The following is a 16,250-nucleotide window of genomic DNA, read 5'->3' on the forward strand; positions in this document are numbered from 1 at the left end:
GTGGAACCTCATAAAAACATCATAACATTCTGCCCAGACACCAAACCGCATATCAGAAAGCCCACTGCAGATGTTTTGCACTTACTGTGGCGTTGCAGCAACTAATTATATATTAAATGCTGAGCTAATGTAATAAAATAATGTTTTTAAAAACCTGTCTCTGTAAATAATAAAACAAATAATACAACTTCATCATGTAATTAATGACACCATATTCTTTCATGATTTAGCTGTTACCACTTCACTGTGGCTGTGCCATATTTTTAAATGATGATGCAATTATATAACTGACCAATAACATAACAAGTTAATCTTACAAGTTATGAATTAAACTTGAAAAATTACTTGTCTGTCTAATTATTACATCATCAGTTGAAAATGTTACACCCCTTATGAAATGCTAACCCAAGGTCAAGATAATAATATATTACATAATTACATTTTCAACCTATGTCGAGACACATTTTTTTTAATGGTTTAACTTCTTTAACTATTATATCATCTCAGACATTACGTTGTCAGTTTCTACAGGACATATTGTGAAAATGGAGTCTCTGGGGGGGGGGAAATCCAATCAAAATATAAATGACTAATGAAATCTGATTGCAATTTATCAAATAAAATCCTTCTGGGAATAGCTTTTGGACTCAATAGAAGAAACTGACCCACAGCCTACCTACATATAGCTGTCATGGAAGTGCAGCATTATGTTTTTTCCCCAAAGGAAAATGTTGTTCCTGTAGTCAGCATGGTCTGCGTTTGTTACAATGTGAATACCAAATTTTCACAAGTTTAAAATGCTGACCTCAGTATGAGGTCACCTTTTTAAAAAGGCTAGGGAGCCTGGCCTATTGCCTCAAGGTATTCTGTTGGGTAAGTTCTCCTCTCTGTCTCTCATTTTTGCTGCCCAGTATAACACATTTCCTATTGCAATAATATCTAATTAAAACATAAAAATTGTAATGCCTTTGCTAGCATCCCTAGAGAAATAATTCAGCATGGACAAATAAATCATTTAAATGATGCTTAGCTGAAAAAAAAAGATGTCTCTTTACAGTTGCATAATCAGTTATCCTCAGTTACAGTGTCCAACCTAACTAAAATACAGTGTTTAATTTCTGTTCTATTCTATTCTATTCTATCCTATTCTCTTCTGTTCTGTTCTATGCTATTCTATCCTATTCTGCACCAACAAGACAAACACAATCAGTTGCGGCTCGCTGCAGTAGAATTTAAAGCAAAGGGCTTAGTGGGAATGTAGATTTACGTGCCTGGAATGTGTGTCTGTGGGTCCAGCACTGTGTGCGTGTGTGTGTGTGTGTGTGTGTGTGTGTGTGGGTGCATTGTGTGTTTGCGGGTCTGTGTGTGATGTAAGTGTGCACCACTGAGTGCACGACGCAGACACTTACATCATACGTCTCTGTGTATATGTGTTCATGTGTCTGGGTATGTGCACGTGTTTGTGTGCCTGCATGAGTGTGTGTGTGTGTGTGTGTGTGTGTGTGTATCTGTCTGTCTGTCACACTAAGGTCTTACATAACACCGCCCAAAAGGAAAGCTCTTGCTAGTCTGCACCATGCTCTGAAGCAGCAATGCACAGCAGTAGGCAGAATGTCCTTGAGTTACCTCACCCTGCCCCCTCTTTATTCCGTCTTCTTCCTCTTCTTCCTCTTCTTATTCTCATCCTTTCTCTTTCTCTCTCTCTCTCCTCTTTCTCTCTGTCTGTTTCTCTCTCGCTCTCTCTCTCACTCCCTTCCCATGGATGTCAGTGTTTCCCCTGGCCCGTTACTTAAAGAGCTTTCCCAGAATCATAATACAGCCAGAGTGTCTAACTATGGCAACAGATTTTCCAGCTCTGCATCCTCCTGCAGTTTTTTTTTTTCTTACCCCTCCTGCAGTGTTTTGTGTCTGTGTGTTTGTGTGAGTTTGTGAATGTAACTGTGTGTCTTTACGTGATTGTGCGGCTGTGTGTTTGTGTGTGTGTGTGCCGTAGTCAGCTACCTGCGGTGCTTATCACGTGTAGAGGGGAAATGAGGATGGCCTAGATTAGATTCAAACAACTATCTAGGGCGTGTGTGTCCCTTATGCTATCAACGCTGGTTCTGCTCCATGAGTGCAAATGCACCCCAGCACACACACATGCTCACACACACACACCCTCCCACGCTTGAATAAACACATGCACACGTTTGCATGGAAACACACATGCCAGCATACTAGGTAGGTCATTCGTGTGATTAATATGCATTGTTTGAGACAGGAGATGAGTGAGCCTCGTCTTCAAAGAGGTTACAATGTCAATACCACCGTGAATGAATCATTAAAAAGACATAAGAGACTATGAAGGTGCTTTATTGCCAGCTTAATCATTTGGTTATTGACAGAGGCAAAGATTAATGTGATGTATCAAGGCATTGTGCGTGTGTATAATGCTTGTTCTGTCAAAATGAAAAAGTAAGCTGGGCTTGTCACACAAATTCTGACATCTTCATGCAGCGTTCCTCTTTGCCTCAGTGAATCATATGTACACTGACATATGGCAGAGCTGATATTAATTTGCATTGTCATCTAGAGAGCAAACGATACCCTGATAAATTATGTGGAGCTTTTAAAAACTCAAGTCTCACCACTCTGCAATGTAAGCGACAGAGACAGGCAACCTAGCAATTGTTGCTATGCAGTCACAGGGTAGAATAATGTGTTGCATGCTGATTTTGGAGAAAAGTTCAAGTGTAATGTTTGCGCTGATCATGATGACAGCGCTCCCAGCAGTTGTTGTCATTTACAGAGGCAAATGTGTATCACCTCTAAATTGGGTTGTCTTGTTGCCACTTGATATTGCTTTATTTGTTAATTGTTTGGTGAGGCAGAAATAGGGCATTAAAAACAGTCGGCAAGTACAATGTTGTCTTGCAGAGGTCCAAAATTTGTGTTTTGACGGTCAGCTTATGGTCATATTGTTTCAGAGCACTGATACACATATGTGCCACTTCCCATACACAAATATGTTATTGTGATCTACTGACCATAGGGTGCAACCTCACATAGACTCAACTGAAAGTTCATGTATTTGGCAGGCACAAGATGCTTTCACAATTTACAATATCTGTGCCATTTGATTGATTGTTGATTGACGTGAGGACCCTGCGGACTCAACTAACAAATGTGGAATACGCGCATGATGTCTACATCGTTCTCATCATCACACCAACTCACTGATATTGTGCCCCCTTTTTCCCGACATTGATCATCTGCAGTTTTTAATCGTGCAGCTTTTATTGTGAAATTTGTAAATGACAAAAAGTAGAACCACCAAAGTAGAGGCAAGATTCCTCTTGTCATCCTTGCTGAGTTTTATTGTGAAAGGTTCCACAATCTGTCATTGATCATTTGTTCCCTGATATGATTTAAAACGTAGTGAAGTACAATACTCAAGCACAAATATACTTAAGTAAAAGTAAAAATACTGACTTTATAAAATACTCAGAAAAGTACAAGTATGCAAAAAGCTACTTAATTACAGTAACGTGAGTAAATGAAATTACCAAGTTCCACCTCTGCTTACACGGACCCTTTTCAGCCCCAGATATATGTCAGATAGTGTCAGCTGACATGCAGAGATGTTATTTTCATTGAACTATAAAACTTTACTATATATTATAAGTTGCACGTGTGTGAAAACTAAAACAAACAAATAAGGAAAACAAAATTATAAACCTTTTTGCTATCATCAAAAATTATTATTAACCAGTTCATTTTATGGTTAAGGAAAAATATGGCGCTTTTAATACTTATTTTGCTTGCATATGAAGCTCAATTTTAATTTATCCTCCAGACACTTCTTCAGAGTGTGGTTCTCCTTTTTGTTTTTGTTTTGACAAAATAATAATGGCTTTTCAAACCACTTTCTTCTAGCAGCGCACCACCTGGAAGAGTGGACAACTTCCCACTGAAATATGAACTTGTTGTTTCATTACCACAGATGTGACCAGGTTTATGTTTCAAACACAGATGTCCAAAGCTGACACAAAAATCCCATTAACATGAGCAAATGCAGCATTCAGAACACAGTATAAATGACATTATATCACAATGAAGCACAACCTCGGTACTAAATCCTTTCCTAAAGCCAGCCCTGTAGATGAATAGGCAATTTGAAAACGCAGCAGTCGGTAGAGTTATCTTATTTATCACTGTGCCGATTAAAGAGGCTGATTAGTTTACAGCCAGATCGGTGTAGTGGAAAACCGTTGGCAATTTATTTATTTGTGACCCAAATGAAAAAAAAAAAAAAAAAAAAAAAATAGAAATAGAAAAAATGAAACAGCCATTGATGGTGCTGATATGGCACTCTCTCTCACTTCTTACTCTCTTTCTGTCTAAGTTGTCAGGGACAGCAGTGCTCAGAAGATTAGCTCTATTTCTCCTCTCCGCTTAAGAGCGATTGGCTGTGTATTTATTGGCTCTCCCTTGATGCTGTTTAATGTATCTGCTCATTAAGGAATAACACCCTGTGTGTGTGTGTGTGTGTGTGTGTGTGTGCGCACACGCGTGCATGCGGGTGAGTGTATGTGTTTTTGTCAGTTTCCTATGTGTGCGTATATATGTGGCTGGGTTGAAGTGCATGTGGGTGCTCATGCGTTTCTGAGTACTAGCTGACACATTGTTGACAGTGCTGCCAGTGAGAGATGTATATGTGTGTGTGTGTGTGTGTGTGTGTGTGTGTGTGTGTGTGTGTGTGTGTGTGTGCGTGCCACTGAGAGTGCAGCACGGCCACACTCCCACACCAATCACATGTCAATCTTCTTCTTTTTTTTTTTTTTTTTTTGAAACAGTGAAGAAATGAAGCCGTGATACAGACAGTAATACAGTTTTGCTGCTGGTGGACAGAGGCCCACATGAGGTTTTAGTTGTTGATAAGGGCATGAATAAAACATCAGCTTAAAGTGAACCAGCACAGTGGAGATGCTGGTAGATGGCTGGCAAGGTTGAAGGTTGAAGGCTGAGGAATAGGCATGATTGATCAACAGCCATGCCTATTCCTCTGCAGACTACAACAGTTTATTAGTATGGGCTCCAAAAGGTGATACAGGACATGCTCTCATGAACAAACATCCAGTTGCCAGTAAAACAATTTTGTCTCTGTTATTGTGCTTTTGTGAGATAAATACACAGTGAATAGTGAGGACATGGTTTCATTCTGTGTCTTAGAAGATTGAGACATGCTTCTGTGTAGTTAGCACAATGATCAGATCTTTACCACTAATATGTGGATAGTATCTTTTAATGTAATCAGTGCTCTGACAAATTTCAATCATCCTTACATGTTTCTACGTGATGCTTGTTCATTAACACTGACTTAACTATGAAGCACTATATCTTAGACATATCTTAGACACAATGTTTAACTTACATTATTTCATACCTTTAGTTAACAGGCTACATTTTTTATTGCAAATCTTTCCTTGCCTGAGGCAGCAGTGATAGCAGTGATCCTACCTTGAGATAGTCAGCCTCACCTTGTCATTCATCACCCGAAATCTCTAATTTTGTTTTCCCCCAGTTTGCTTCTTCATGCCATCTTTCTCTATATCTTGACATTTGTCATCTTTCGTCACCCTGTGTGTTTGTGCATGAAAGAAAGTGTGTGTAGGTTGTGTGTGTGTGTGTGTGTGTGTGTGTGTGTGTGTGTGTGTGTGTGTGTGTGTGTGTGTGTGTGAGTAAGTCTGCACACAGAGGCAAAAACCTTGTTAAAAGATATGTATCATATAAATCAAGTGTCAGTGCTTGTGTACACAGAGCTAAATCGAGTGGAAGTGACTCTCAAGAATTGAGTTACACCACTATTAATCCAGTTAGAAGTTTCCAGATCAGTGACTTTGTTCATTAACAGCCTTCAAACTGACTTCCTCAAGTCTATTAGCCCAACATGTCAAATGGAGTCATTTAAAACCAGCTCTGGAGTCATGTCCTAATGAATCAGCTTGTTGGTGTTCTAAATGATTCCTAAATAGGCCCATCACTAAACAGACACAAAGGGGAATGGGGCTTTGTTCTCCATGGAGGTGGGAAACGCACACAGGCATGCACCTGCAAGCACTTCAACACATGCATATGTATCCAAGCACGCACAACACACACACACACACACACTCACACACACACATACACACACACACACACACACACACACACACACACACACACACACACACACACACACACACACACCATCACAAGCAGCCAACAAAGCAACCGGCTACTTTCATGTTTTTTTTTTTTCTTTTTTTTTTTCTTTTTTATGGCATTAAGAAGAGTGTGTTTCCAAGACAACTGAGCTTGTTAACTATAGCAAAATAAACATGAATTCAAGCAATGGAGCACATTTGTGAAATCTTGTGTAAATACTCAGTTGTGTTGCCTTCATCCTCCCCCACAAACTAACAGCTTTATTGGAAAACAAACTACCTGACAGATTGACATTACTCTATTCTCACCCATCCCTCCATCCATCTTTCCTCCATCCCTTCCTCTTGCCCTTGTCTATCCAAATATGCTGATACATCTTGCTCCCACTCCTGTCTTTGTGTGTCTCATTGCTCCTCTCTGTCACCACCATCCCCATGAATGCTGCGTATTCATCTTCCCTCCCTCCATCTTTCCCCTCTGGTTTCTCTAAATGCAGTGGCTTTAGATGTGAGGTGTCTCTCCCGTGTGCTGCAATTCCCACTGAGCTCTTGTAAAGACCGGACATGATCACCAGCAAATTCACTGTGCGTTGGCAGTTCTCCTGTAAAGAGAGGGATGGCAAACACCTCAGAAGCAGAGTTACCTTATCGTTGCACACTGTTGAAATTTTCCAGTGTGCTCAAGCTTGAAATGATAATCAAGGTGCTCGCAATTAAATTACACATTTGTTTTGTGCATACAAAGATAGAAGACGGTGTCTGGACTTCTGGAATTGTGCAATTCAGCAAAATAGTAAGAGTAGCTGAAAATAAACCCACCTAGTTCACATCAATATTTTATACTCATTAAAATCAATCAATATATGACCTTTTGTGTGTGCAGGATTCCAATTAGCAAATGAATTGCACATCCACATGATCCTGTCTAATGTGTTGTGCAGGGACTAGTGACAATGGATGTGAAATTGATTAAACCTCAAACAAATATTGTTATTATTTCACCATCTTTCTGCTACCATGCGACCTTCTGTAATGATGCATCGGCAAATCTTCCAACACCCCACTTAGCACAGACTGCAATGCAGAGCTTTGGTCATGTGTGGGTACCTTAAGAAGAAGACACCAGAACATGAAAGGCAAACTGGGCTCCTCATCTGTTTCAGATAGACTAAGCTGATTGCCTGAAGACTGTCTCTTTCACTGTTTACCACAGGAATAGGTGTGATGCAGCCTATTTATGCGGCCATGACTTGCCTAATCCCTGGTACAAGTGTTTATAAGAATTTAGAAGTTTAAGCAACTGAAAGTGTTATTGACGTTTTAGCTCTGTTGTTGAGATACGATATTTGGAGATCTGATTTTAATGACTGGATTTTATGAGATCACATAACTGTATTTCCACACTTGATTCAACAATGGCTATTACACATCTCAGCAGCCGCATTTACTTAAATCTGTATCTGCTTTAATTCATTCACTTCTTTACATGGCTTGCATGCATTTCTGGGTTGCAACTCTCTGATATTCCTGCCGTCTAGTACGTACATTTAAAATTGATGGAAGGAGCTACCAACATTGCTCATTTGATAAATACCAGCAATATAAATAACATTGACCTACTTATTTGTCATTCCCTTCTCAGGCATAATGAAAACCACAAATGTATGGCCATGTACTCTGTGTACTTACAATGCAGACCCAGTAAATCCATTAGAGCTGCCCTGCTCATTCATGGCTAATGACCAATCATTTATTTGGCTTTGACTAATGAGAACATAATAATCATCCTTTATGCTTCATGTCACAGCATCAACTCAGCAAAGCCAAAAAGCATGTGAAAAGAGAGTGGGAGGTTGAAGAGCCCATGATTCATACCAGCACTTCATCAGAACTGAGAAGGAAGAAGATGAATTCACAAGGGAACGATAACATTGTAGGACTGACTTAATCGCTCACCACTAGTTGCTTTCACAGTTAGGAAATGGGATAGCCTGGAATTCTCAGATCCAGATCAAAAATAATTGATTGATTGATTGATTGATTGATTGATTGACTGATGTTCTTACTTACATATTTACTTCTTCCTTTCGGCTGGATAGAGAGGGTCTTTTTCTGTAGCAAAGAAAGGTCATGGTATTAGGAAGGAAAACTGCTCAGTATAAATGCTTAAAAAAGTTTATTAACAAAAGGTTCTACTTTTTTGAAGTGTAATTTTGTAAGAGGAAAGTGCCAACACATTTTTGGTATTTCTCTGTTTTCCAGAACAAAAAAGTAAAGAGCCTCAAAGGACCCATGATTAATAATAATGAATAAATGGCAACTGGATTAAAATTGGCCTTCATACTGACTGTGCCCCAGTCCACCAATCCATCGATGATATAGCATCTAATATTATCTAATAGAGTCTCTCTTGTCCGCAGAGCTCATTTGGTCCTTCGAAGCACCATCTTCATCATCTTCTTTCTAAATGTAAAACTGATATCTGCATTATTTAATAATATTTAAATTCAAAAGGGCTCTGTAGCTCTTCTGTACCTGTGCATCTAATTATACAAAACATCCATTGTAGCATTCAATTTGTAGTTGTGCTGAGGCTACATATTATAAATTTAAAAGAGGCTGTTGTTTTAAATCAAGCTCAACTGCGTGTGGTATGTGCTGCATGTGCGTGTGTGCATGCATGCACATATTTCTTCAGATGTAGCCTGCATGTGGGAGGGTCCTCTTTGTATATTTTATAATTTATGAGCGAGCCAGCTGTTCCTCAGCTCCGTACATTTGGACCATCACAGCCCTGTATGAATTTCTGGGTTGTCTGCCGCTGGGCTGATGTTGTTGTTTGGTGTGTAAACATCTGCACTAGTCCGTATGGATGAGCAATGCACCGTTAGATATGCTCTGACCCGATTCCTCTCCCTCCATATAGTTTCTCACCTCTGCTTTCACTAATGTGAGGCTGATGTCCTACAAGGCTACGTTACATAAAGATAATATATTCACTGCACTAAATATCAGGAGTGGCTGCTCATTTCGCAGTATAGACTGACCTGGTGAATCCAGGTAAGAGCTATAATCTCTTATTGATTTCCCCTATTAAATCCACTTCAGTCATGAGGGGGGAGATGTTAGAAGAACAAGTGGAAAAGTATTGCATCGTCTGAATTATATATAAAGTGAAATGCAGCAGTAATTTAAAGGACCTTTGTGATTAAAGCATGCTTCAAATGTCTTGTTCCTCTTTTGCTTTGATATATCTTCTTTCAGCACACTTGGTTTGAGCACTGGTATGCAGGTCAAACTCAGATAAAGAGTATTTGGGCTGCTATTAGCCAGTCTGTAGCCGTGCAGTCAACTGTACCTTATAGCATTTGTGAAAATTTCTACCTTTCTGAGCCTATTATAATCACACTGCAAGATTGTATCAGCCAGTCTAATGAAAGTTCATGTGAAGAAACTGCTTCCTCAGTTGCTTTTAGTGGGAAAAATGTCTTGCTGTGAATTTTATTCCTCGAGCCGCACTCAAGAGAAAGCATGGCCTGTCAAAATGTAATAGACCTATACGCTAACGTGATGAATATGATTAAGTTTCATCCATTTAAGCACATATAACCCATGACCAATTGACCTGCTGTACTACTCATTCATGCATAATGTTACATCATGGCAGTAGCAAAAGTGTAATTCTTTCCACAGCACCCTTGCTCTGGAAATTTCTGAGCATGCTTGACATACAGTAGTTCTCCCTGAACAATCCTGTGTAGTAAGCAACAAAAATGTTACAACAATTTATGCTTAATACTTAATACGATACTGGTTTTTCTTTAATCTATCTTTTGATTCTGTATGCAAATTAAAAGTGTCTGAATAATTCATCATTTCACCTTGACCATGATGCCCCTCTCTCTATGTGTCGCCTGCAGGAGTGACCACTGTCCTGACCATGACCACACTCAGTATCAGCGCTAGGAACTCACTCCCTAAAGTGGCCTATGCTACAGCCATGGACTGGTTCATCGCTGTCTGCTATGCCTTCGTCTTCTCGGCCCTGATTGAGTTTGCCACAGTGAACTATTTCACCAAGAGGGGGTACGCCTGGGATGGAAAAAGTGTGGTGCCAGAGAAGGTATTTGGACCTGTTTTTACCTGTATTACCTATGCACATTACTGTATGCCACAAATTATAAATATGTTACATCAACTGTACTAGTAGTAATAATTTGCAAAGTGACAAATAATATTGCTTTATTGGGAAAGCTACACAAGGCTGAATGTAGATATCTCAGTCAGTCGCTTTTGAACCAAGACAGTTAGCAGTTAATTGCTGAGGGAGCTGGACCAGGAAGGAGATGTTCAATTGTTGTCGCGTGCTGATCTCGCAGCAAATGAGATTCATGAGACATGACGTGGACATTAATAGTTTAGTGTTCCTCTAGAGCTTTCTGCTCCACTTGTTTCTACACCGCAGTTAGCGGTGTGCTACTTTGTAGTCTCCAGCTGTTCTTTAAAAAATATATATTAAATACAGGCTAATATTTGATTTTAGACTGCCTAGTTGAATGTTACTAAATGCAAATGTGGGCTGAATATTTCTCATTTTGATATTCAGATTTTTTTTTTTTTTTTTTTTTTTTACTGAATATTTACAAGGCTGCTTGATAACATAATTTTCATATTGCATCTCTGATCTACATGCTGTTAGTAGTGCGGGTGTAATTCTGGAGATGTTTTCCTCTTTGTCAGCCATAGATGTTGATTTCCATGTGAAGATATAATTGCTGTGTTACTATAAATCATGTTGTGGGATTGGACAACAGATGATTGACTCACCCTCCCACTTCAAACCCTCTGTGGATATAAAATTTCAGTGCTAACAAGCATTCAAATCAAAACAGCTTGAAAATCTTTATTTGTGCGCACAAACAGAAATTATTACTTTTTTTCTCTTAGTTAAGAGCATGATGTTATTAGCCCATATCTTCTAGTCATATTCTAATCCTTTACCAATAAGGCATTGATTAGTTGATGGAAGCTGTAATTGAAGAAAACAGAAATCCTCACAAAAGGCTAGTTTATTTATAAACAAAGAACAGCACAAATGTTTTCGCATGAATACCTATATCACTGTGAAACTCTGTAATCGCATGCTAGCTGTAATGGTAGCTTTGCTAGCATTGCATGACAAGTCCTGTTTAGGAAAAAAAACAGTTCTCATCCTCAGTGGCTGATTTACAGAAAGAAAACCAAGTGACTTTGCAGGCTTATGGCTGTCACGGTCATTAAACTGGCCTGAAAGCACAAATTTATTCATGGCACCTCTGCACTGACAGCAGCAGTTAGATGGCACAAAGTGTGCCAAAGCTACAGAATGCAACTTAAAGCCTGAATGCAATTGTGCACAGCATTGTGCCCTCATACTATATTGTGTCACAGTCCTCACTTTGATGATGTCCATAATCCAAACTCTTCATCCTTGTTACTTTTCCCAATTCTGTGGGAACAAACCAAATCAGCAAAAGAAGAAGAAGGAGTCACTCCTGAAGAAGAACAACACCACAGCCTACCCAGCCGCCACTGCTACAGCCTTCGCCCCCAATATTGCCAGGGACCCTGGATTGGCCACCATTGCCAAAAGCGCCCCTCCACCCCCAACTGAGCCTAAGGAGGAGCCAAAGCCCAAACCTCCAGAGGCCAAGAAGACCTTTAACAGTGTGAGCAAGATAGACAGGATTGCCAGAATAGCCTTCCCTCTGCTCTTTGGAACCTTTAACTTGGTCTACTGGGCGACCTACTTGAATAAGAAGCCCAAATTGCAGGGGGTCAACCCACACTAATCCACATCCCATACCTTTTAACTTATTCTTGTATTTATTTCTTTTTTCTTCTTCTTCTTCCTCTTCCTAAAAAAAGTGTTTATTTTCAGACAAACATGGTGTCCATGCTGGTTTGAATTCCCAGTTGTTGCATTGCTTCTATGTTCACCTAAATTTTGAACATTTTGAAAAAAAAAAAAGAGAAAATATGTCATAGAATGACAACAATACAGACTTTTGAACGGGTGTTGATGGGGTTGGAGATAATGCTACAAAGAAAATACGCTATCAATATATACCCAAGAGAATGCTATTCTACAACTGCACATAGCCCAAAATTGTTAAGGGTCTATTGTTTATATGTTTGTTTGTTTTATTATATTTATTTATTTATTTTAGTTTGTTTTGTAATTTGTTCTTTTTTGTTGAACATTAAATCATGGACACTGTAAAAGGCACTTGTGTATATGCATGGGCAGAGCATCATTTTATTTATTTATTTCAAATACAGATGAACCTTTACTGATAGCTTAGTTTATTTGATATCAATGGCAAACTGCTACCCTCAATCTGTCAAAAAATCTTCCATTCTCTGTAGATGTTGATGTTTTTTGAGGTTAATTATGTCATTCTTAAAATATGTTAGGGTTTCTGCAATAGCAATAAAACATGTCTCAGCGGACACACACATTTATTTAGGGATTTAAAAAAAAGATTTAAAATAAATTCATTCATCTTTGTGCTCAGCATAAAAAAAAAATATTTAATTTCTCAGCATTGTAAATATTATCAAGTCTTAGAGATGTCAATATTATGTTTAAGCTTTACAAAGTGTAACAAAGGGTATGTTTATTCAACATATGGCAAAGGATTTTATTTTACTTATTTTTATTTTTTAATGTTGTTTCTGTTCATGATACTTTCTATGAAAATAATATTAACTGGTCTACTTCACGCCCAAGTGACTGTTTCTTGCCAAGTTACCGTTCCATTGATAGTTCATCAAAGCTGCTCTCACCACTGACATTGAGGTAATATATTGTTCAAATGCATCTTTAGCTGTGTGTTTGTGTACACAGTAACAGCAACAAGAGCAACAACAACAATAGTGTAAACTGGGATTGGCTAGTGGTAAGAATGTACAACTCATCCTAAATGTTGGAATGCATTTTATATGTAGAATTAAAATGCTCACATTCTTTCCTGTTTTGTTTTCTGGCTTCTGTGGAGGAGACACCATCGTCAATGGTGGGGCCTTGTTTGCAAAAATAGTAAATTCATTCGCAAGTTAGCATCACTCAAGGAGGGGGCGGGCCACACTGAGTGGAGGGAGAAGTGCCTTTTCCATTTTCAGAGTTGGAGCTGTGAAAGCTACTACTTTGTCGATGATGGCGCATCTAGGTTTTCCATCTCAGTGTGTCCCCTGACCCTGTTTGCCACCGTTCCCCTCTCCCTTCAGTTGAAATTTAAGACATAACACTCAGAAAGTACCAGCTACACTGCCTTCAGTATCACATGCCCGTTTGGACTTATTTGTTGCTGCTTGTTGGTGAGCAACAGCGAGAGACAGGGACAGAGACAGAAAGAGAGGGAGGGAACATAAAGTTGAAGTGGCACTATAATCTTATTTTAGCCGGCGCTGTGTTTCGCACAGACTTGTCTTGTAGTTCTATGATAGTAATGAAGATGAATATCTATATTTTTGTAGCATGATGTCAATTGCTCTTCAGAGTAAAACCAACAAAAACTCACGCAAATGTGAAAGAACTATGTTTCGTTTGTCTTTGCTCACTTTTTCATTTAACCTGTAAAAGCATACACATAGGGAAATGCTTCTTCTCTGATGTGGCACGTTAAGGTTTTCAAACAGTCCATTTTAAATTATGTTAATGTAGCAATATTAATTAGCAAGGGCTTTTCTGAGGACCTGAACCTGACACACAGTCTAGGGGGTGATATTCATTGTAGCTTTACATTGACCCCTAATACTTGTAGTTCCATGTATATGCTATACGTTGCAATCAAGGCATTGTATGGATTTGGTCAAAAATAACAGGCTGCATGTGTTGTGTTGTGTTGTGACTCCGACTTGAAGCCACTTGTACCCACTCCAACGGCTTTTCCGCTTCTTGTTGAGGAGTGGGATGCATTGTATGGCGTTATGGGTTATGGGTGTACTTTTGAAAATATGTTTTACAGGACACTGCACAGGGCAAAAGGCATGTCAGGACCCTGCAGACTTCTCTGTGTGTTTGTGCGTTGGGGTGAAGAGGTGACGCCATCCCCATAGGGAGAAGGAAAGAGAGACTGGTGGTTGTTGCTATTGTTATTATCCACATTATTATTATGACCAATACTGAACCTGTCCCCTAATGGCAGAGGTCTTTGCAAGCTTATGCAAGCAGTCTACCGTTCACAGCCACTCAACCTACAGGCAGAGAGTCAAGGAACTGCAAAGTTCAGGGTGAAGAGTTGTATAAATATAAATATATAGATATTTCAATTCTAAAATATTGTATGGATGTTTATTATCATGATGAAGAAAAAATATATATACATATGTAAAATACATAATGCATACAGTATTTGACTCTTTATTAATGAAGATATTAGCTAAGAAGATGATGAATATTGTTTGTATTATCAACCTATTGTTATGCATTTTGCACATTTAGAAGTACAATATCATTACATTTATGTAGTCAGCTTCGTGCTATGCAAGGACAGCTTTGAACCACATCATCTACCTTTTCTCCCTGACCATTGTGTTTCAGATTTACAAGCTGTTATATGAAAAAGGAAAAAAAAAAAAAAAACTTAGCTCTTTTATCAGCTGCACACCCATTAGCTTTTTAAGAAAAAAAAAAGAAAAAAAAAAAAAACATTGTTATGCTGGGTGATCTCAAAGACAACAGTCAGCGGACTCTTTTGTTTGCCTTTTGGATTTATCAGTGGTGAGAAGGGGGAATGGCTTTCAGCGTTGATTGCACTTTCCCAGAGACATGCAATAAAGTGATTGAACTGAAAACCAGGAGGAAATTATAACAAGATCACTTTATCAGTAGTATTATTTTTATTCCTTCTGTTCGTTATTTTACCTTGTTTCCATGACTAAAATGGATGCAAGTGAATTTTTTTTTTGGTCCATATTTTACTTTTCAAAAGCTCAAGGACACTGAGCACCAGAAAGTTTTGGCGACCACTGTAAAACATCTGAAAGTCAGTTTAATAATTCTGTGTTTCTCGATTTCTCTGATGCTAAACCCCAAGAATAAAACAAACACTAACCTTTTTTTTTTTTTTTTTTTTTTTTCGTTTTTGGAAATCCAGTTCTGGTTTTGGTCCACAGCGTGCACTAAATGCTCCAGAAAGAGAATGTCAAGTGTGAGGCACAGTGCAATCATGAGCTTCCAACATTTACCCTTACTCTCATTTACAGCAGATACATGTATATAAGGCATTCGTAGGCATCTAAAGCATCGATTCCATTATGTTTGATGCAAGGTCCATTGCAGTTCTCAGCAGCACTTGCTTTTCAACATTGGGTCTTTGGTTATTCCTAGGTACCTACTGGAGTCTTTTTTCTTGTATTTTTATCTAGCAAAATATGTTTTCATTTTGACTGAAATGTAAAAAAAAAAAAAAAAAAAAAAAAAAAAAAACTAATTTTCTAAAGCACAAAAGTTGATTACAGTTAGAGATAATAGAGTGGGACTATATACATATGGACACAGACAAACAGGCACATACAAAATACACACATGCACACTCGCGCACACACACACATGTACATGACGGTTGTGTAATGGCTAATGACAAAGGATTCTTGAGGGATACCGATGACATGGTGAACCTTCTGTAAATGTTTTCTTTTTTGTTTTTATTTCTTTATTTTTTTGGTTATGATATGGCCCTGTAGAATCTGATTCTCTGCATAAGTCTTTAAATAAAAAGAAAAGAAATGAAAGTCATGTCCTCACCTCTGTCCTTGTGCTATGAATTACCGGAGTAATATACATTATTCAGTTTTTCATTCGCCTGAAAAGATCTATTTCCTAAGTGACAAGGCTGATCTTTGTCAGCATATGAGTTTGAACTGCTCCTTTTACGTCGGAAACTTGATGTAATACTTCAAGCATGCCAGCTAGAGAAAAAGGTCATAAAACATCCAATATTCAGCATACATTGTTAAAATGAGTAAATATCCATGTGCCGACTTTATAACATTCACATGTCACCGCATGGAAAGAGT

At 38.5% G+C, this 16,250-nt stretch overlaps 1 protein-coding gene across 5 annotated transcripts in view; it reads left to right on the forward strand.

The window, feature by feature from the left end:
• Nucleotides 1-15,965, forward strand: part of gabra1 (gamma-aminobutyric acid type A receptor subunit alpha1) — a 32,158-nt gene extending 16,193 nt beyond the window's left edge. For all 5 annotated transcript variants that reach the window (XM_030069622.1, XM_030069624.1, XM_030069626.1 and 2 more), the window contains exons 9-10: nucleotides 10,109-10,311; nucleotides 11,699-15,965. In XM_030069622.1, coding sequence (XP_029925482.1) covers nucleotides 10,109-10,311; nucleotides 11,699-12,019 — 524 coding nt within the window. In that variant the 3' untranslated portion in view covers nucleotides 12,020-15,965. The remainder of the gene's footprint in view (nucleotides 1-10,108; nucleotides 10,312-11,698) is intronic.
• The last annotated feature ends 285 nt before the right edge of the window (nucleotides 15,966-16,250 follow it).

The sequence above is a fragment of the Myripristis murdjan genome, chromosome 14, assembly GCF_902150065.1.
Source record: "Myripristis murdjan chromosome 14, fMyrMur1.1, whole genome shotgun sequence".
Lineage (NCBI taxonomy): Eukaryota > Metazoa > Chordata > Actinopteri > Holocentriformes > Holocentridae > Myripristis > Myripristis murdjan.